Source organism: Vitis vinifera, chromosome 11, assembly GCF_030704535.1.
Source record: "Vitis vinifera cultivar Pinot Noir 40024 chromosome 11, ASM3070453v1".
Classification (NCBI taxonomy): domain Eukaryota; kingdom Viridiplantae; phylum Streptophyta; class Magnoliopsida; order Vitales; family Vitaceae; genus Vitis; species Vitis vinifera.
This window is the reverse complement of record NC_081815.1, coordinates 1,861,270-1,883,365: the sequence shown is the minus strand read 5'-3', so window position 1 is coordinate 1,883,365 and position 22,096 is coordinate 1,861,270. Positions and strand designations below refer to the sequence as shown.

The 22,096-nt window shown below is 36.7% G+C and overlaps 4 protein-coding genes across 4 annotated transcripts; 1 reads left to right on the top strand and 3 right to left on the bottom strand.

The window, feature by feature from the left end:
- Positions 1 to 79: 79 nt before the first annotated feature.
- LOC100250844 (uncharacterized protein At4g29660) lies at positions 80 to 2,463 on the bottom strand. Its single transcript, XM_002282312.5, has 2 exons — positions 2,075 to 2,463; positions 80 to 416 (listed from the first exon to the last, which is right to left on the bottom strand). The coding sequence occupies exons 1-2, from the start codon at positions 2,267 to 2,269 to the stop codon at positions 294 to 296; spliced, it is 318 nt and encodes a 105-aa protein (XP_002282348.2). The 5' UTR covers positions 2,270 to 2,463; the 3' UTR covers positions 80 to 293.
- A 581-nt stretch (positions 2,464 to 3,044) lies between these two features.
- Positions 3,045 to 9,852, bottom strand: LOC100245630 (thioredoxin-like 2, chloroplastic). The gene is made up of 4 exons (XM_002282290.5): positions 9,551 to 9,852; positions 7,086 to 7,268; positions 4,867 to 5,031; positions 3,045 to 3,335 (listed from the first exon to the last, which is right to left on the bottom strand). Exons 1-4 carry the CDS (start codon positions 9,725 to 9,727, stop codon positions 3,237 to 3,239), a joined length of 624 nt encoding a protein of 207 aa, XP_002282326.1. The 5' UTR covers positions 9,728 to 9,852; the 3' UTR covers positions 3,045 to 3,236.
- A 2,448-nt stretch (positions 9,853 to 12,300) lies between these two features.
- LOC100255983 (uncharacterized) lies at positions 12,301 to 14,482 on the bottom strand. Its single transcript, XM_002282272.5, has one exon. The coding sequence runs from the start codon at positions 14,140 to 14,142 to the stop codon at positions 12,673 to 12,675; it is 1,470 nt and encodes a 489-aa protein (XP_002282308.1). The 5' UTR covers positions 14,143 to 14,482; the 3' UTR covers positions 12,301 to 12,672.
- A 521-nt stretch (positions 14,483 to 15,003) lies between these two features.
- Positions 15,004 to 22,033, top strand: LOC100261071 (PCI domain-containing protein-like). The gene is made up of 12 exons (XM_002282266.5): positions 15,004 to 15,420; positions 15,516 to 15,609; positions 15,708 to 15,797; positions 15,951 to 16,016; positions 16,214 to 16,303; positions 16,422 to 16,478; positions 19,612 to 19,673; positions 20,215 to 20,302; positions 21,024 to 21,100; positions 21,185 to 21,259; positions 21,359 to 21,464; positions 21,609 to 22,033. Exons 1-12 carry the CDS (start codon positions 15,116 to 15,118, stop codon positions 21,738 to 21,740), a joined length of 1,242 nt encoding a protein of 413 aa, XP_002282302.1. The 5' UTR covers positions 15,004 to 15,115; the 3' UTR covers positions 21,741 to 22,033.
- The last annotated feature ends 63 nt before the right edge of the window (positions 22,034 to 22,096 follow it).

The following is a 22,096-nucleotide window of genomic DNA, read 5'->3' as shown; positions in this document are numbered from 1 at the left end:
GGCCCTTCTTCTTCCTTTTTTTTTTCTTTTTTGGTTAAATTTATTTATTTATTTTTTGCTTTCCTTTTTGACCAATGGATTTTGAATGGAAATCTCTTCTATTTCAAACTGGCTGGTATGGCAAATATTAAGTGTGACCATATCAAGGCCCTGCTCTAATTATTTCTAAGCCAAGGAGATGTTCTCCATTTGCAAATCATCAAACTCTAAACATACATAGATACCCAAAAAAAAAATATAAAAAAAATAGAGAAGATGGAAGAAACTCCAACACAGGTCTCCAGCTGGGTTGCTTATGGATTTGACTGACTGGGAGGCCGGAGGGCATCTCCCCTTACTACTCTCCAAGGTCCCCTATAGAACGATGGCATCATCAGAGGCACTTCTTCCCCCGGGTGATCTTCCCAGTACTTTTCCTGCTCAATATCACAAACCACAATTCTTAAGCTCTCTGTAAAAATTAATTAACATTTCGATGACCCTTTGAATGAAAGATGATTATACTTGAAAATAAGCATAAGTTTTCTATAAATCCACTCACAGTTCAATCTTACAAAGGTATTTTGACTGGAAAATTTTGAAACAAAACTAGAATACTTCGTACATATTTGGTTTCAAACAAGGATGTACCCATCAATCAATCCCTTTACCCCTGGACAGAAGAAAAGCTATGAAAGAACAAAGTTCACAAAATACCGACTGACAAAGCCAAGTAACATGTGCATTTTCCCATCTCTATGCCCCTTTTTTTTCCAGTGTTAAAGCCAGTAGAGAGAGCAATATCCATTTCTCTTTGTTGAGGATGACATGGCAAAAACTAGTTGCGAATTATTGAGATCAAATTGGACATACAGGAGGCAAGCTTTCGACCCCATAAAGGAATTGCCTACCTTCTGAGGATTGGATATGGAGACAGCTCCACTTATTGTTTTGGATTGTGCAGACAGAGAAATTGAAGAGCATTATATAGGGGAGGATATGACCGCTAGGAAGCCTAAATTTTGTTCATCAGTATGTTCCTCTTTTGGATTCCAAGCAATCTATTTATGCTAATGAAAACTTATTGAATTTTTTATATGATATTGTACAGTTTAGGGTTTTGTTTTTGTTTTTGTTTTTCTTAATTGTGTATGCTTCACATGGAACAGAGTTACACCAATTTCTTTAATGGAACTCGGTATATAATACACATCCTCAAAAAAAAAAAAAAAAAAAAAACATGGCCACTCCTCTCCATTCCAAACCTAACTACAATGTTTAGAAAGCTCCCCAACTGGCTGGTAAAGTGCTATTAATAGGAATACTAATTCAATATTCTTAAAGACAGGTCCTGAAAACTTCTTGCTTCATCATGCAACTGCTCCGGGTTTAATACAAGTATACAACTAACTTGATATCTTTTAAAATGCATGCATTACAAGTTAATGCCCGATAACTAGGATTTCAGTCATATTTTTCCTTGCAATTATCCTACATGAGGCTGTACTTGTGATATTTCATCTTGGGTTGCATTCTACTATGCAGTTTTCTGGATGTTAACTACTATTGAACCACATTACATTTTGGTATGAACCATTGTCAGCTTAGGCATGGATGTTCTTGTTTGGAAATCGTGTTTGGGCTACTGGATTCATGTTCTTAAAACTTCTTATCATGGGTATCTCAGGATTTGATTCAAAGTCTAGCATCAACTCATGAACACATTCAAATTCCCATTTCCCACCCAAAACCAACCAACAATTCCAACCCCAACATATAAGAGGATGATACAATAAACCTACAAACACCACAACCATTCCAACCCTAAGACTACAGAATGTTCTTGTGAATTATGGCCAATACCAGGTATATAAGCAGTGATTTCAAATCCAAAAACCCCAACATATTTCTAAGTTTAAGCTTGAACCCTAATTACCAATTAAAAAATCAATCCCCTAAACTAAAAGATAACCTACATCCCAACCAAAACCAATCTGTATTCCCATTAAATCGAACATAAGCATAAAAACCTAAATTTCCATCGTTTGGATTTGAAATGAAAAAGAAAAAAGGGCAAATAAAAGCGGAATAAAACCTTGTAAAGTTGCTCAGTGATAGCAGCACCAATGACACCAGTGTAGAAGGCGGCAATATAGATGGAGACGAGTGGGGTGAATGACTTTGGTCGCCTGTAGGGATCGATCTGGTTCCAGAGGATATTTTTTTCCCACTTTGTGTAGAAATAATCGGCGTACTTCCTCAACACATAATTCGAAATTCGTCCCTTCATTTCTGTGAAAGAAATGGTACTTTAATTGATGATGGGGTTACCTGATCGGCGACACCACCGGAGAGGGTTTACGGTTTGAGGAATTGAGAGAGGGAAAGAGAAGGGGAAGCAGAAATGCCAGAGTCAGGGAAGGAAAGAGTTGGGTTGGGCCTTGAATGGGCCCATTTTTGGGGCTTGCAAAAAGCAGTACTCTGGGCCCAGGTCTACGTTATTGTTCTACCATTAATTAAAAAGAACTTGGGAACTATGTTATTTTTAGCCTTATAATTTGATGACTTTTTATTTTTAACAACTTTTGTTTAAAAAAAAGTTCTCTTGATTATGAAAAATAATCACATGTAATTGAGATTTTAACATAATTATGAGTTTCCAAAAAGTAAACACCACCTAAGTCTTTCATGATATTCAACCACCATCATTTAGGTGACCCATCCCGGGTTTAAGAGCAACATTGTTGTACCCAACAGTCATCTTAAATTATACAATGAATTTTTTTCATGTTAAATGAAACTTTTCAAATCAATCAGCTAGAATTATGGTTTTGGCCATCTCAAGACAAAGCAATTAAAAGTTCCAAAGGTGAAGCACCCCTTTCTCTGAAAAAAAAAAATCCTCTTTCAGTTTGTTTTTGTAAATGTGTTTGTCCAGTGCCTGCAACACAACATTTCTTACTTTGAGATGGCCTGCTCAAGAATACCCAGCTCATTGGTAAGAGCCAGGAACATGATATTCAGAGACCTCTATAGAGAAGGTGAGAAGATGGGGTGAACAAGAATGGCAAAAGAATGCTGTAGCTTGTGCTTAGTGTTGTATCAGAAAGAGATAGAGATTTACAGGATAAGAGTAAATAGCTCCCATAAGGGTTTGTTAGAAGGGCACCGAACATGGGAATACACATTGGTAGATAAATAACTGAATTGAGAGTGTCCTGTGTTGAAGAAGACTCTTTTGGTTTGTCTTTTGGAGCTTAGAGGGATTCCAGGCTGAGGTCTCCAACTCCCTTTGGTGGACCGATGCTGCACCGAGCTGTGTTGTGTGTTCGGATGGCATCCTTTATTTTCTGAAACTGCAAATGATTTTGAACATAAAACATCAGTATGCAACTAAAATGTAGAAAATGTCAGTTATTCAAAATGTTACGTGTAAATCAAGAGTAAAAGAGATTTGATCATCTGTCACTGGCATGCCATACAGATATACATATCAATTAAATGATGGACAACCAGGTTTTTTTGAATTTCTTCAAGCTCTTCTTTGAATTTCTTCCTCAAATCAGGTTGAGTTTTGCTTGTCCACAGTCCACACTGCTCAATTCATCACAGTTTCTTCCAAGGTTTATATACGTTAAAAATCTTGATACAAATTGAAAAATGACTTTCGAGGAGTTAAACTTCTGCTTATTCTTAATTTGTTTGTTTTGTAGCTTTTCCTAGTTTTTTTTGTTGATTTGTTTCTCTAGTCCAGGATAGGGGGTTCAGGGGGAAAAAAGGCGGTAAACCCTCTACACCCTCGATCCATGCCAATTCTTTTATGGGTAAACTCAGATTGTAGCAAGCATGAAAAAGAACAAAAAGAGAGAAGAGACTCCAAATAAATTTGTCTATCCCACCGCAAGGCAAGGCAATTGTAAGAAGGCTCGGGCTTTAAAAGTTTAGCAGGTTCTCACAGGGGCCCCTGCCTCTTCAGCAAAATAGTCAAAGGTTCGCCTTTTCCCCCTATTTATGCCTTACCGTGTGAGGCCCACACGTCACACAATCCTTCTCCATTTTTTTTAATAAATCTTGAAGTGACTAACCATGTTTTTTAATAATTATTCTATCATATTTCATTTGTTTTAATTTTTTTAATGCCTAATCATATTCCATGATATAACCATGTTTTGTCCTTTTCTAGGTGCTCCATTAATAATCATAATATGATTTTATTTTTTTTGATAAGTAAAAAAGAAATGCATTAAGAAAGAGGTAAAAAGCCACAAAGTATACATGGGGTATACAAAGCGGCTAAGGCCTAAAAAAAAAAAACAAAACCAGAAAGGATTCACCTCCCCTTAAGTGGATGCTACCCACTCCAAAAAGCCTATAAGGGAGAGAGACTCCTCACCTAAATACAATTTGACCCAGCTCCATAAATTACAAACAAAAAATTCTTTAGTTTCTGAATATTCAACACACCCCCCCAAAAGCTAATCTATTCCTCTCCTTCCAAACCGTCCAAAAAATATACAACGGGATGGATTTCCAAACCTTTTTCCTTTTCTTCCCCACAAAGGGGCCCCTCCAACTAGTTAAGACCTCCTTTACAGTTTTTGGAAAGACCCATTTAACTTTAACTTTAAGTTAAGTTATACCATTTTAGTTAATTTCCTAATATTTAAGAAATATCAAAACACTTACATGATTAAACCTAGCTTCATAGGGAGTAAAATACCTAACATTTCACCTTTAAAACGCTAATAGTAAGATAAAAAAAATCATTTCCTTCCACTTTTTCAGTGACCAAATGGAGAATTATTATTTCCAGGTTCCATAAACACCTTAAAACAGGTGATTGCACACGTCAAAATGAAAAAAAGAAAGTTAATATAAGTTAATTACCTTAGCAAGTGAACATGAAAAGGATTCCAGCTGCCCATCGGCTCCACGGTAGAAGTGGAAGTAAGGAAGCACCTTTACATTCAAGTTTTTGCACATTGGCTTATTCTCATCAAAATTGACTTTTAGAAATAAGATTTCAGGATGTTCTTCGGCAGTCCTGCAGAGCTGACAGATGGATTGCAGATAATATATCAGGACACAATCATCTTACAACTCTAAAAGGGTAATTTCAGAAGCATCAAGAAAAATACATGAAAATTTAATTTCCAAAGAGGATAGTTCAAAGTTTGTAGCAAATTAAATCAATTCCATTGTCCTTTCATAGCTTTTTAAATGAAAGTACAAATTGGAATATGAATGCCGCTGAAAACATAGATATATCTTCATTTACTAAAATACTATTATGCTCTAGTTTTTAGATGAGTGAAAATGCACTTATTTCAAATCCAATGCAAAACACAAAAATGGACTAAATCCAAGGATTGAAATATCGGTTTTTACGGATATATCGGTACTTCGATTTTACGGATATATCGGAAATATCGGAGAAATATCGGTGGATATTTTTTCACAAATATCGATAAAGTGAAAATTATTTAAAATTAATAGGAATGCTTAAAAAAACTTCAAAAAATGATAAAATAAGTAAAAATACACATTTTAAAGTTATCTTGTAAGTGTAATTGACATATATATAATTAAGAAGAAAAATATCGTAAACGAAGATATATTGGTAGATTCGATATTTGAATTTTAAAAATAATATATATGAATTTTGAAAGTATATAGAGTTAGAATTGAGTTAAAAAATATTTGATTTTATTGAATAAAAATAATTTATACATAAATATAATACATATGATATTACAATAGTCCTTATATTAAGGAAGAGATCGATGTGATTTCATTATATTGTTAGATGAAGATGACCTAATTTGTTGAAGATAATATTTATTTAAAAAATTTTAAAATATTTTTCTTAAAAACATGTTTTATTATATTTTAAATGAAAATTAAATTAATTTATATAAATATTTTATTTGAGATTTAATTTTTAAAATTTTATTAAAAATATATAGTAATAACTTTTTTTTATTAATATTAATTTATTTAATAATCAAAATAAAATTTGATAATTTATAATTATTTATATGGATAGAGGAAAATTGTTCATGATTTGGTTTTTTTTTTTACCTTTACTAAATCTAAAAATTAAAAAGGCCACCACTTTTAAAGTTGCCCTCCAGCCGAGAGAATTCCCCTTTTCTCTCCCCTTTTCTGAAGTTGCCCTCCAGCCGAGAGACTTTCTTCCTCTGCCACTCTCAATCCTCGCAGGTACTAATCTAATCACGTTGATATTATTTTTTTTTGCAACCCCCGTTTGATTTCCAAGAAAATCCATCCCCCATTCGATTTCCGGGAAAATTCATCCTCGTTTGATTTCCGAGAAAATCCATTCAAAACCCCCAAAGAAAACCAAAAAATTTGCTTTTTTTTTGCTCCCTGTGATTTCTGGATCTGTTTTAAGGGTCTCTTTGCTGTTGTGCCATTGGATTTAAATTTCACGAACCCTAAATCCACGATTTTTGAGCCAGATTTTGTATCCTGTGTGCGGGCTGGATTGGTAGGAAATATCGGGAAATTTTCCGAAAAATCGGTAAAAAATACCGAAATATCGGCGATATTTTCGGCGATATTTTAAAATTCTCCTCCGATTGCTCCGCGCGTCAGTCCACTCGCGATTTTTCTTCGATAAATCGGTGCTTCACCGATATTTCGCCGATATATCGACGATTTTGCCGATTTTTTGCCGATTTTTCCGTCGATCGATAATCGGTGACGATTATCGTTTCGATGCTGCCCGATATCCGATATTTCTTCGAAATATCGGCGATATTTTCCGATTTTTCAATCCCTGACTAAATCAATTTTAATGGGACATCTAATTGCTCCATAAGCAGCCATTATTGTATAGCTTCTATTCCTGCAGACTATCCATGCAAAGTTCAAGTCACCTAACACTCCCCCATAATACTTTTGGCACACTGCTGATTGAGGTAGTAAAGGACACATACATTGAATAGTTTTATACAATAATTTCTCTTGAACCACTTTTGGAATTTCTCAAAGGGAAGAACAAGCCAAATCATATTAAGAATATAAGAGCATATTTCCATCAATGAATGATGATGAATACAGATATAACAAATTGAAATTACCTTGGGAAATAATGCCCGGCAAGAAGCACACCAAGTTCCGTAAAATTCAACAATAACCAGTTTATCTCCAGCCTGACTCAAAGCACCCAAAAATTCTTGTGTAGAATGAATGTCAATCATATTTGGTCCCGCATTTTTTTCCCACCATTTTGGCTGCTCAGTTTCAGCAACTCTTGCATTTACCTGAAGAAGCATCAGACACACAAAAAGATCTTATTAGCCTATCCTTGCAAGTAGAATTGAGTGCGGAATTCAATGAGAAGTCAGTTATCCTTATCAAACTGAAAATTTACAAAGTGTAACCCTTCAATAAGAAATGCGTCCCAATGTTAATCTCGAACTACAGGAAGAGAGTTCAAAATAAGGGAAACATGAAAGATAGAATAAGTGAAGTGAAATACTTGCATTTCAGAAGCAACATTCTGGAATAAAGCTCCTGTTTCCAGCATGAATTAACAAAGCCTCAGTCCTAACTACTTGGGACTTTTGGCAATAAAGCCCCTTCTATTCTCAAGTGAGAGATGTTTAATTCAACTTATTATGTAGTAATGTATCTAAAAAGGTTCTATGTCCAATATCACACCAGGTTGGAACATCACAGCAACTGGCGTTGTGAAAATAACTTTTCAAATCCATACACAAGAAAAAAGGTTGATAAGTATGATTCATTTTTCCAAGAAAAGGGTGTACCTTATGGATTCTATTCAATATGGATTTAATCTTTTCGGTGTTTGTGGAAATTTCATTCTTCTTATGTTAATCATTGTGATAAATTAGAAAAGTAAGCACTGCCAAGATGATAGTGATGTTGAGATGGGTTCAGGTCTCTTAGGTGTAGGCTGTAGCGGTCATAGCCATGGGCATAATCCTATGGACATGATATTTTCACCAACAGATCAACTTAAATAAACCAAAGCCATCCAATCACACCAATATGCCAAAAGTATTTTAACAACCCAGGCAACAAGTTGCAGTTATACGGATCAAAATTTGAGGAAATCAAAATACACAGAAGATAGTAGAAAATATAAAATTAAATTGAGTCCCCTAGACAAATCCTAAGGATCCCAATATGCCGTAAATAAGGGTAATAGGTTGGATTGTTTTTCTCATGGGCAAAGGACAACAATGAGAAAATCAGCAGTGCAAAGAAAGTAATTTCCAGTCAAATGATTAACAAGAGAAGGAAAACAGGAAAAGTCTTACCTTGGGCTAGAAAAAATACAAATTAAATGTCATACTTTACCTGATGATGTCATTTTTAATAGGTCATCTCAAACACTTTTTGTCTAGATCTTGGGGTTATAAGTTATGCATTAAAAAGGGCACCTAGGAGGAAAACATGCAACAGGATTTTAAGAGGCAAATATGAATCCTATTTAAGGAGGCTTTTTCCCACTTGAAAGGACATTCATGTAGGTATACATCTAACTAAACATAGTAAAGAATTATATCACTTGGACATGTTTGTATTGTTTTTACTAGCAAGATTATAATTTGGGTCTCTGAGCTCTATCCAAGTTAGACGCCGACAGGTTAGTAAGAGTTACAAAAGAAGCTTCCTTAGAAAGAAGTCATCTATGATCTAAAAGCCTGTTTGGTGGTAACTACTATTTCTCATTTTCTATTTCTAGAAGCTTCTTTTCGTTTTGCTTCATGATATCTGGTTTGTTGACTTCTATTTTGATTTCTTCCATTAAACACACATGCACCAAATTCGTGTTCTACAGTTGTTCATGATACTGTTATCATTATTTTTTTGTTTCCTAATTTTGAAAAAGAAAACATGTTTCTAGAAAAGCATCCAAAGAGGAGTTCAATTTTTGTAAACATTCCAATTATGTTTTTGTCGTATAGTCGAGACCTAGGAAATAAATGTCAACAAAGAGACAATGGCATGGACCAAAAATAGAACTCAGGGCATGCACACACTTTCAATCAATAACTGCTCTTTGTTGATTTAAATGACAAAGTAGGTTCTGCATTGAGCGCTTGAGACAATTTTGTAGAATATTTTCGGTGTCATCCCAGAAGGAGCAGATCAAAATTCTTAAAACATACCATCCAAATTGCTGAAAATTCAAAAATTAGCAATGCTTCTGCCTGTAAATGGCAGCTAGAAAGTTGATTCCAAAGTATAGTTGGCTGACACCATATTCTTGTTAAAGTTCATAAAAACCCTAAATTTAGTACACAATATGGACTAAACCCTTCAATGTTCTCAATTCTAATAGGCAATCAAAGAGGGCCAGCAAATCAGCACAAACTCATTCAAATCCAACAAACCCCTTTTACTAACAGCAGGTGGATAACAAAAAAAAACCTCTAGAAAGTCATCCAATATTCAATCAAAAACACCCAACAAAATACCCAATTGCAGCACAGTACTGCATAATCAAACAGTTCAACCAAATGGGCCCTCAAAATTTCACTCAAAACAACATAAAAAGGGAAAAATAATTTACCTTGAAGGAAGGCAGCCTCTTCCTGGGCCTGAAAGCAAGGCGAGCAACGTCCCAATTTGCAACAGAATAAATCCTCTTGTCTAGTTTTTGAGTGGGAGCAAGACCCGGTTGGAGAAAACTCAAAGACGAGGAAAAGGAGGTTAACAGAGAAGAAGACAATCTAAAAACATCAGCCATTGGAGAAAGAGAGAAGGAGAGAGAAAATGGACAGCCTCTATTCAAAATTAAACTTATATAATATTTATAGGCACGGGCTTCAGCGAAAAGGCCACTGAAATCCTGGGGTTTATTTGTTGTTTATGACTTGATACAAATAGAGATTTTTTTTTAGGCCGTGGGGATGTCGAGCCTTGAGCTCGTGTGTGGACCAGATCGTACAGAAAAAGGTCGGTAGGTGTGACTTTTCTAAGTTCAAAGAGGGAATTTAAGTAGTCAAACTCAAGCTTACAAAAACAAATTGTAAGTTGTACACAGCCTTTCCACTAAAAATAATCCTTTTATTTTTTAAAAAATAGAGATTATAATTTGGCAAATACTTTAAAAGGGATGTGAATTCAATTTTATTTATTTTTTATAAAAAAAAATCACTTTTGAGGGAAAGTACTCGAAGACTAACCATTGGTGAGAGCATTTTCTTTATATACAAAAAAAAAAAAAAAAATTTAAAATCATATTTTAAAAACATATACTAATAATATAATTTAAAGTGTCGGCTTGAAATTCGAAACCTTAGAATCGAAATCCAAAACCCGAAACCCTAATCCTGAAATATGATACTTGAAACTCAAAACTATATGAATAAAACTCAAAACCTTGGATTTCATGGAATCAATTATAATACGACATATATATAATTTTGTCACATTAGTTTATACTTAATTTGAGTTTTATTATTTTATATCTTCATATAATTTTGTTTATATTTTATTCATATTTTTTATATATAATTTTTTGTTTTTATACTTTGATTCTATTTACTTATACTTCATTAAAAAAAAAAAAAAAAAAACAAAGACTATTTAAAACTATTTTGAAAAAGTGACCTAAAAAAAATTTGAAACCAAAAACTCAGAAAGAGTTTACCAACCCAAATAGAGTTTGGTTTTGGATGCCGCCTTCATATGTGAATTTAACACGCTTTCCATGTTCTACTCAAAATTGGCCTTCCCCAATTTTGTTGTTATGCCCTTCTTCTAATGCTGTGGGGAAAGGCAAGTTGTAATTCTTTGCTTGTGTCCCAAGATATGTTTCTATTTTGAGTTTCATAGATGTCCTTTTTTCTGAGTGAAGAGAAGAGAAGAGAAATATAATTACTCTTTGATGGTGAGATTTCAGTATCCTGTCCCAATGGAATGTTTCCAAGAATGTCTCCATGGTCAAAATGCTAATGAATACAATTCTTAAATGGAATTTTATTTTTTTTTTGAAATATTAGACTATGTTGGAACTACCCCCAAACTTTGTTTTGTTTTCGACAACAGAAAAAATATGAAAATATGAAATTATGTTTGCATGTCATTTATTTTCAAAACAAGTTCTTGAGAAATAGACTATTTTTTAAAAATATATTTTCTAAAAATTATTTCAAAAAAGAATAGTACAAATATAAAAAATTATTGAAAATAAAACAATACATGTGAAAGCTATTTTTAAAAAATATTTGAAAACATAAAGAAATACTTCAAAAACTATTTTAAAAATCATTCTCAAAAACCATTTTTTGAGAATTACTTTTGAAGATATTACCCAACATGCCCTTACTCTGTTCCTAGTTTCATTAAACCAGAATGGGAGATATGCCTTCAACTAATAGGAAGATGACTCATTTCTCATTTGGACTAAGCATTCTGCCTAAAAGAATTTGTATATGATTTAAAGGGACAAACACCTCCATTAATACCAATCACGCATCTATAGAACTTGTAATTGAGATTAGATAATAGCTTTTAGCTTCTAAGAAGTCAATCAAATTATATCACAAGTGCGTCCAATTCATTATCCGGGATTTTCTTCAATATTATATGCATGCTATGTTTTAACCAAAACAAAACAAGAATTGATCATTTCAATCTCTGAATTCTTTCATAGGATGATAGGACAAAACTATGTATGACTTCATAGGCAGAACAAAATCCCTCCTTAGAAAATGAAGCTCCCAACACAATTTGAAGCAGGCAACTCTCCTTCCATGGAAGATGCAAATCCTAATTTTGAGAATTTCAGAAATCTCCACCTGTGCCATAGGCAAGGAAGGATGGCAAAAACTCATGGATGAGATCAAAATTTTCTGTCCCTTCATCAATACTGGATCTGAAAGAGACAGATTTCTTCCTACTATATCAATGTTGCTATAACCTCCCTGAACATCTTTCAAAAGAGTGGCATGGGAAATCCTCACTAGGCAAAGATTATTGCCATAGAAAGGCGGTATGGGAGTGGATGCAACATATTCAAAGATTGAAAATAGAAGTTCCAGTCAGGTAGAATAAGAATCATGAAATCCCATATTCCCATCCCTGCAGTTTGGACAAGCATTCTCCCACTTCAAATTTCTTAATCCAACCTTTAGACCTACCCCTTGTCTTCCCTGGTACCAAATATTAGCGATAAGAACACGAACTTAAAAAATGACAGATGAAACAAAAGAGCAATCTGATCATATATTACAATCACATCTCCGACCACATGTTTAATCTAGCACTGGAGTCAGTCATATGCATTTAAAACCCCAAAAGAAAAGAACACCAAAATGAGATAATCCATACTTCAAATATCTAACCGCACATGCAGTCTCTGTGTCAGGAAAAGCATGATAACATTTTACATAGTCACAATTCTGATCCTGGGTTGGGATCTATTCTTACATGCGAGATCATGATAAATGAAAAGCTGGACCCAGGTAAACAGGGGATACCATTATTAGTATAACTATGGACGATCAATAATTGATTTCATGGCATTTGTGAGACAACTAACACTGCTACCTTTATGCGAAGTCTTGTCGTCTCCACAACTAAATGGAAAACAAATAATTGAGTAGACTGCATATGGCTTTGCAATAGATTCATCATGTTCATACTCAAGCAGCTGGCACCACTCAGGAAATGCCTGGAAGTTGGAATTTAGGGACTAGACAAAAGAATAGACTGTGGAAAGGATTGTGTCCCATTATTGGGAGCTCCCTGTATTTTGAGAATTGAAGTAACCAAGTTATATATCTGCACATTCTCAAAAGAAGGGATTTTCTGCCCCCTGGCGAACTCTGGACCATGGCCAATGAAGATGGTCCTCATTGAGAAAAATGCATTGTCATATCCATGTGCTCCTCCACATTCTTGCCTCTTCGATCTCTTCTGCTCCACCTTGAACCCCTCTTCAACCAATCCAATTATTGGAGGAATTCGATCACTTGCCACATAATGGAGCCGACTAGGCAGCTCCTCCTTAAGAAACACCCTCAAATTCTTCCCATTGTCTACTTTTCCTGATTTCAATCCTTCATTCATCTTCGCAACAACATCTGATGGAGAGACCCCAGGGGGTGGGCGGATTGCAAGCAAAGGGGTATGCGACTGAACCCAATCCCCTGGAATTTCGATCCAAGGTGCCAAATCGTCGAGAAAGATCAGCTTTTTATCACAAGTACCAACCATCCCATGGTCACCCACCATAATTATAGTAACATCATCAAACACCCCTCTCTTTTCTAGACCTTGAATCAACCGTCCAATCATCCTATCAATTCTAGCAACCGCATCAGTGATTTCAGGATCATCAGGTCCAACCTGGTGACCTTGATGATCCGGGTCCTCAAAATACAGTGTCATAAAAACAGGAATTTCACTACTTGGAAGATCAAAATACCCCAAAACAGTATCAACCCGTTCCTCAAATGGAACTGAACCATTATAATTCCTACAGAATTTCAAAGGACAATTCCAGGAACCCTTCTTTACCTCAGAACCAGGCCAGAAATAGGTAGCAGCCTTGAGCCCATGATTAACCACGGTTTCCCACAATGGTTCACCCAACCACCACTTGGGCTCATGACTCGCCATAGTGAAGATCTCTCCAGTGTGCGGATCCGCAAACCTATTGTTGATTATTCCATGATAAGCCGGGTACAAACCAGTAACAATCGAGTAATGATTCGGGAAAGTTAAAGTCGGGAACACCGGAATCAGACCGTGCTCGGCCTCAGTCCCGTTCGCAATCAAACGGCCGATGTTGGGCGTAGCGGTCTTGAACTGGTACCCGAATCGAAACCCATCAGACGAAATCAGAATAACCACCGGATGACGGAGCTTGGATAACGGCCGTGCCGTGGACTCGATGTGGGCGGTGGAGGGGGTCTGGGAACTGGGGGAGGAGAAGAATAGAAAGGCGAAGGCGCCGGCGGCGGCTAGAGCAATGCAGGTGATGAGGAGAAGGGAGATGAAGACGATGGTGGTGGTGGGTTTCTGGGGAGGCCCAGAGGAAGAATCAGTGTTGAAGGAGAGCAGAGCAGTGGATTGGTTCGGTGGGTCTTCTTCTTGGACTGGAATTGGCGTCGCCTTCGTCGCGTTCAAGATGGACAGTGAATCCGAACCCATGTGGTTTGCAGAGAGAAATTCTCCTTCACCCCAAAAGGATTCCCAGATTTCAATAATATGCGATCTGGGTCGTCTTTCGTTTTCGAAGATGAGGAGAGGATTGAGTGGAATTCAAGGGTTTAGGGTTGAGGTTGCAGCTATGGTTGAGACATTGCTGTCGATGGAAGACTTGGAAGCAGCTGAAACAAGAGAGTCCAAGATAGGCTGCTGTGGGTATCATTCCGCCCCACGTCTCATTTATCTACCAGATCTTCGATTGCATCCGACAGTGGTGATTGCAAAAATGGTCAGATCAAGGGTGTAAATAATTACTGGCTGGGGTTTGGCTCCCCTGCAATCCTTCTTGAGTTAGCCAGCCATCACCGTATAATTTAAAGAGATGTTCTGTGATGGTGACACGTGCTCATTTTGTCCGGTTGTAAATATTGCTGCATATGTGTATTGTAGAGGAATGAACCACCCAATTGGTTGTCCACTTGTTCTCGGTTTGTTCTGGTGGCCTTCGAACCAGGCGCGCATACGAATAACTGCACGGATTTTCCTAATTTTTAATTTCTTTTACCCTTTTTTAATAATTAATATAACATAAATCAATTCATTTTTTTTTCTCTATAATAATAAATATTTTGTACAACTTTAAATTTAAACTTCAAAAAATGTAAAAATAAAAATAAAAAATCCTTAACAAATGAAAATATTTCATTCGACAAATTCATAATTTTGCAACGTCTAAAATAAATTTAGTACAGTGTTTTATATTATTTTTAATAATAAAATTTTGTTTAAAAACTTAAATGTAAAAAATATTTCTTCCTTCAATTTATCCTTAAAATACTTAAAACTAATAATTAAAAACATCCCAATTTTATTTTTGATTTGGGTTAGACGGCCAAAACGGCGTCGTTGAGATACTCAGAGGGCGTGTGCTGTGTTGGGAAGAAGGCAGAAGCAGAAGTAGAAGCTGCGAAGCACAATGGCGTATCTGAGCATGGGAGAAGCGCACAGGAGAATCACGGAGTATCTAAATCGCTTCTCCGACGCCGTTTTGACCCAGGACGGATCTTCTCTAAAGCAACTCCTCTCCATCTCCTCCAACTCTCCTCTTCTCCTCTCCCTCGCCGACGCTCTCAACCTCTTCCACGACTCCAATCGGCTGCTTAAGCAATCCGATCGCTTCTCTCAGATTTCCGAGATTGTCTCCCCCCTCTTTCGCTCTATCCAGAATTTCAGACTCGGCAACTTGCTCGATTCCTACAACGCGTTCGAAAAAGCCGCCAAGTACTTATCTTTCTTCAAAACCCTAATTTATTTATTTATTTATCTTTTTAAACTTCAGCGGTGATTTATTATGGATGTTGACGGTGGAATTGCAGTGCTTTCATTCAGGAGTTTCGGAATTGGGAGTCGGCGTGGGCGTTGGAGGCTTTGTATGTCATTGCTTACGAAATTAGGGTTCTTGCCGAGAGAGTAAGATCCATACTCCAATAATTGATGTATATAGAATTAGATTTCAATTGTTGTTTGAAATATTGTAAATTGAGGAGAATTGTGTCATGTAATTGTAGGCTGATAGAGAGTTGGCTTCAGTTGGGAAGACACCAGAGAAATTGAAGGGAGCTGGTTCATTCCTGATGAAAGTTTTTGGAGTGCTTGCTGTATGCTTCTATTCCCATTCCTCTCTTCAATTGAATTTCTTCCTGATATTGCCACCCTTGATAGTCTTTTGTTTGCTAGACTCTGATAGACTAATGGGTTGTCTGTGTAAATGCAAGTTTCTTGCTAACTGCTTTTGGTGGTAAGCTTTGTAGGGGAAGGGCCCAAAACGTGTTGGAGCATTGTATGTGACTTGCCAATTATTCAAAATTTACTTCAAGGTAATAGTTTCCATTCTTTTTCTAATTAATAATAATTTCCACTTTGCTCATATTTAAATGTGTATACAAATATATAAGGCACCTTATATTCTTATGGCCAATGTATCATAGCAAAAATCTAGAGATGCAAATGATAGACAGACTTTCCCTGAAATCGATGAATTGCAAGCACTCTAAGCAGCATGGTAATTTTGCAGCTTGGTACTGTTCATCTTTGCCGAAGTGTGATAAGAAGCATTGAAACTGCTCGAATATTTGATTTTGAGGAGTTTCCAATCAGAGATAAGGTAAAAATTGATTTTGATTACTAAAAAGATACAATGTTTTCTTTCTTCCAATGGACTAAGATTTAGACTGATGCACTTTTTCCCGTATAGGAATTTACTCTCCAATGTTTTATCACAGGTCACATACATGTATTATACTGGTCGCTTGGAAGTTTTTAATGAAAACTTTCCTGCTGTAAGTAATTCAACATCTTAATGGTGTATTTGTTGCTTTTCTAGACGTTGATATATAACCTAATTTGACCAACTTACTATTTTGTTGCATAAGAAATATTTTTTTTTTTTTGATAAGTAAAGTATATTCATTCAAAAGGCAAAACGCCACAAAGTATACAAGGGTATACAAGGCAGCTAAGCCTCAAAAAACAACAAAAACAGAATCACCTCCCTTTAAGTGGAAGCCATCCACTCTAGGAATCCTATAAGGGAGAACGCCTCCTCACCTACATACAAATTGGTCCAACTCCACAAATTACAAACAAAAAAATTCTTTAACTTCTGAACGTTCAACACCCCCCCCCCCCTAAAGGCTAATCTATTCCTTTCCTTCCACACCGTCCAAAAAATACACAACAGAATGGCATCCCAAATCTTTTTCCTTTTCTTTCCCACAAACGAACCCCTCCAACTAACTAAGACTTCCTTTACAGTTTCTGGGAAAACCCATTTCACGTCAACTAAACCAAACACTATATCCCATAGAACTCTAACCACTGTACAATGTATGAATATATGATTTACACTTTCTTCCTCACAACCACACAGGAAGCAGCGATTTGGAAGTTGTAATCCTCTTCTTTGAAGTCTATCCAAAGTCAACACCCTCCCCCACGTCGCCTCCCATGCAAAAAAACAAACTTTAGTTGGCACCCTTGTCACCCAGATGCTTCTTGAAGGAAAGCCTGTATCATCAGATCTCGCCAGCAAGTGATACGCTTCCTTGACCCTGAATTACCCACTTCTTCCTTTTCTCCACAGGATTGAATATTCTTCCCAAGAGGATTTGTGACCCCTCAAAATCTGAAGAAAATCCCCAACCAACCCCAATTCCCAATCATTGAAATCCCTCAAAAAATTTAGATTCCAATTTCCTTGACCCGAATTTTGATCCCACATTTCCTCAACCGTTGTGTTCCTTTGAACCGCCATACCAAAGAGGTGAGGAAAACAATGGGACAACGCTGTCTCTGAACACCACACATCTGTCCAAAATCTGATCGTGTTGCCCTTCCCTACTTTGAAGATCATGTTATTCTAGCACCATTCTGATTTTTTCCAAATCTCCTTCCAAACCCCTACTCCCACCGCCCCCATAGCCTTCTTTGGCCTCCACCCAAAATCCTCCTGCCCATACTTCACCTTGATCACTTGTTTCCAAAGATTATCTTTGTCACAAGCATACCTCCATATCCACTTGCCAAGTAATGCTTTGTTCAACAAGGCTAGCTTCCTAATGCCTAGCCCACCTTTAGCCTTATCTGTACATACCACCTCCCAATTTACCAAGTGAGCTTTCCCCTCCATATTTCCTCCTCCCCACAAAAAGTCCCTTTGCACTTTCTCAAGTCTTCTAGCAACCATCTTGGGCATCCTGAAGATAGACATTTGGTAGATTGGCATGCTAGCCAAAGTACTTTTTATTAAAGTGACTCTTCCCCCTTTAGATATATATTGCCTTTTCCAAAGAGCTAGCCTCCTCCTGACTCTCTCTTCCACCCCATCCCACATATAAGGCGCTCTATTGAGAACCCCTAAGGGTAGACCCAAGTACTGAGAAGGTAAAGACCCCACCTTGCAACCTAGCTCAACAGCCAACTCCTCCATCTCCACCACCTCTCCCACTGCAATGATTTCACTCTTGGCTAGATTAATCCTTAGGCCTGATGCCGCTTCAAACCAGAATAAAATCCAACTTAAATGAGTTAAATGGTCCTTTCTGGCCTCACAGAAAATAATGGTGTCGTCAGCAAAGAACAAGTGAGAGATATTCAAAGGAGGTTCACTACCGCCCCTTATGTTACACCCTGATAAGAAGCCCCCCTCCACAGCTCTCCTAATAAGAACATCTAGCACTTCCATTCCCATAACAAAGAGATAAGGAGACAGGGGATCTCCTTGTCTAAGACCTTTGGAGCTAGGAAAGAAACCTGCAGGCACTCCATTAACCATCACTAAAAATTTAGCTGAAGATAGGCAACTCCACATCCACCCCACCCACTTAGACCCAAAGCCCATTTTCTGCATCACCTTCAATAGAAACTTCCAATTGATATTGTCATAAGCTTTTTCTATATCTAGTTTGCATATAAGACCCTTTTCTTTTCCTTTTTGCCATGAGTCTATCACTTCATTTGCAATTAATGAAGCGTCAAGAATTTGTCTTCCCCTCACAAAGGCATTCTGAGAATTAGAGACCACCTTACCAACCACTATCTTCAATCTGTTAGCCAACACTTTAGCCAGTAACTTGTAAAGACCCCCTAAGAGGCTAATAGGTCTAAAGTCTCCAAGGTCCTCAGCACCACATTTCTTGGGGATCAAAACCAAAAAAGTATTGTTAAGGCTTTTGAGGAAAGAGCTATGATCATAGAATTCCTTGAACATTTCTATAATCTCCTCTTTAATAAACTCCCAACAGCTTTGCCAAAAAGCCAAAGTAAAACCATCCGGACTAGGGGCTTTATCCCCATTCATCTCCATCAGAGCCCCACGAATTTCATCCTCTGTAAAGGGCCTCTCCAATATCTCAGCCTCTTCTTGACTGATCTGATCAAGTTGAAGACTCCCAATATCCGCCTTCCACCCCGTATCTTCTGAAAGTAGTTCTTTAAACGCATTAGCAATTCCTTCTCTAATTTCCAGAAATATAGGGAATTGTATTCCTATTTATCAATTTATTTTGTTGTTTTGTGTGCACAACTTCAAATCGGAATACAATTTACCTATTTCATGGTAATAAAATGTTTACTTCTGATTAAAAATAAAAATTCTTCAAATCAGATTACAATTTACAATTTTTTACTTGAGGTTAAGCTTGGAGTGGGCAGGACCCCCTAAAAAAAAACCCCAATACAGACTCTGCACTCTAGCTTCCCAATAATTTTTTTATGTCCTCAGTAGAAACCATCATGAAATTGGGCACAACAATTAACTTGGTGTTATATGATATCATTGGATGCATCATATTGAATTCACCTGAATCCCAGATTTTTTAATGCCTCTAAAAACTCTGGAATAAAACTTTAGAGTAGAACTTGAGTTTCCTTTTTTCAGTCTATTATTTAGGTATCTATTTTTTATCTTTGCAGGCTGATCAGAAGTTATCTTATGCCTTAATGCATTGCAATCCGCATCGTGAAGCTAATATAAGGTTTGTTTCAGTTATGCTTGCTGCATATATTTTGCATCTACATCCTACTGAAAATGGCAATTTAGGGTGGGGGTGGGGTGGAGGAGGTTTGGTTTGCTCTGTTGCGAGAAATGTAGGTAGGCTGACAATGACTGGGGGATATTATTCTAGTGATATATAGCAGCATTATTCATGTTTGATTAGCTAAACTTTTGTGAATACTAATTAGTTAGTTGCCAACCTTAGCCGTGTGTATGGATAGTTTTTGCTGTTTTGTTTAAAAAATTAGGTTTCAATGCCACCGCGCCCAACCCCACCCCCTCCCTCCTCCCCCCCCTCCCCCCCCCCCCCCCCCCCCCGGAAATTATGTTTTAACTTCTTTCTTATCTAAAAAAAAAGCTTTTCAAATTTTTACTTCTTTTGATTAAATTTTTTCTCATTGTACTGCTAGATTATGCATCTGCATTCAGTGAGTATTTATTGTGATTATTTTCGTTATTGAGCATTGTGTAATTTGCAATTCTTTGTTTTGTTTTTTTTCTCCCCTTGTTTTTGGGAATAGGATGATCCTGAAATATCTGATTCCTGTGAAGCTTTCAATAGGCATCTTGCCTAAAAATTGGCTCCTGGAGAAGTATAACCTGATTGAGGTATGGTTACCCTCAGTTTCACATATGCTTTAGGATGATTAATTGCTTTTCCATGGCTTTGATCTCAGAAATTCAAAATTTCCCCAGATTATTTATTAGATTGCTTGGAATCATGATAATATTGAACCAAAGATGGATACAAATATACTTCTGAGTGTATGTTGCGTCCCAAGTAGTTTGGATACAGGAATGTTAGTTCAATCGTAACTCAACAAGGTTTTGAATCATCACATTTGGGCTGCCTATGCTAGTTCCTTTTGTTGTTCCTCTCTGTCAAGGCCTGTTTCCCCTGTTTGGTGGGAGTTTAAATGCTTCTAACGTAATTGTAGCTCCTAATACTGTGTAAGCATAAATAACATCCTTGGCATAATTCATGGATAACCTGTATGTATGCCTTCTTCAGAAGACATCTTTTTCCTTCTTGGTGAATTGATCAGTAGAATTGGGCATTATCAGCAGATTCTATATCCTAATATTGAGCTACTTGGCTGTAATGTTCCTGCATAAGTCATCAGTTTTATTGTAATATCTATTTTATCTACTATTGTTGCATTTTAGTGCCATTCTAGTTGTAGGAAGGTAAAAAGGCATTACCAAAAAATGTGGGAAGAGAGACAGAGAGATTCTCGAACTTTGTATATGCTTGCATATGGTAGTTGGGTCTTGCTGACAATTTTTGAATATCTTGGTGCATTCTTAAATTTTGGCTTTGGTTTTGCAGTACAGTAACATTGTACAAGCTCTAAAAAGGGGTGATCTGCGACTTCTTCGACATGCTCTCCAAGAGCATGAGGACAGGTATATTTACTTCTCACTTCTGTATATCAGAACCATTTAGCATTCAAAAAGTTATTCTGAAAATTGGGCTTCTTGTATTTTCAGGTTCTTAAGGTCTGGTGTTTATCTTGTCCTCGAGAAGCTAGAGCTCCAAGTTTACCAGAGATTGGTAAAGAAAATGTAAGTTCCAAATCTTCCAATATGAAATGACTATATCATATATCCAAATGAGAGTTTGCATAAAATATTTACCTTTGTATCATGGTGACGGGCATGCAGCTACTTCATCCAAAAGCAGAAGGACCCAAGCAAAGCACATCAGTTAAAGCTGGAAGTAATTGTTAAGGCATTGAAATGGCTTGAGATGGACATGGATGTGGATGAGGTATATGCGCTTTGCCTATTTCTTTCTCTTTTATTTTTATTTAGGCAAGGCTAGTAGATTCAAGCCCACTCTCACTCCTCTCTCCTTCCAGTCGGCTGCTTCACCTGCCTGTCTATTTTATCCTATTTTTGTTTCCTTCTGCAGGTGGAGTGCATAATGTCCATTCTAATATATAAGAACCTTATGAAAGGGTACTTCGCTCACAAAAGTAAAGTAGTTGTTCTAAGCAAGCAAGATCCCTTCCCCAAATTAAATGGGAAGCCAGTCAATTCCTAGAGCTGGAGAGAAGATGTTTTTATGATTGACGATGTGTGAGTGTAACTGCAATCAGCAAAGTTAGTTGACAAATCCTTAGGAAAAAAAAAACAGAGAAGGAGCAGGCCAAAAACAAAATGCCCAATTTCTTAGCAGACAAGGAAAAAAATGGCCAAAATGCTGCTATCCTTGCACTAGCTTAATCATCAGAACACTAAAGAGAGTTTTATGTAATCTTCTTTAACTGCTATATTATCATTCAGAACCCTTACAGTTGTACGCTGCAATGAGTATAACCAGTTAATTTTGCTCCATCTCAATTTCACCTTATGCAATAAGCCTTTCAAGATCAAAAATAAAATCTATGTTCTTTTTTT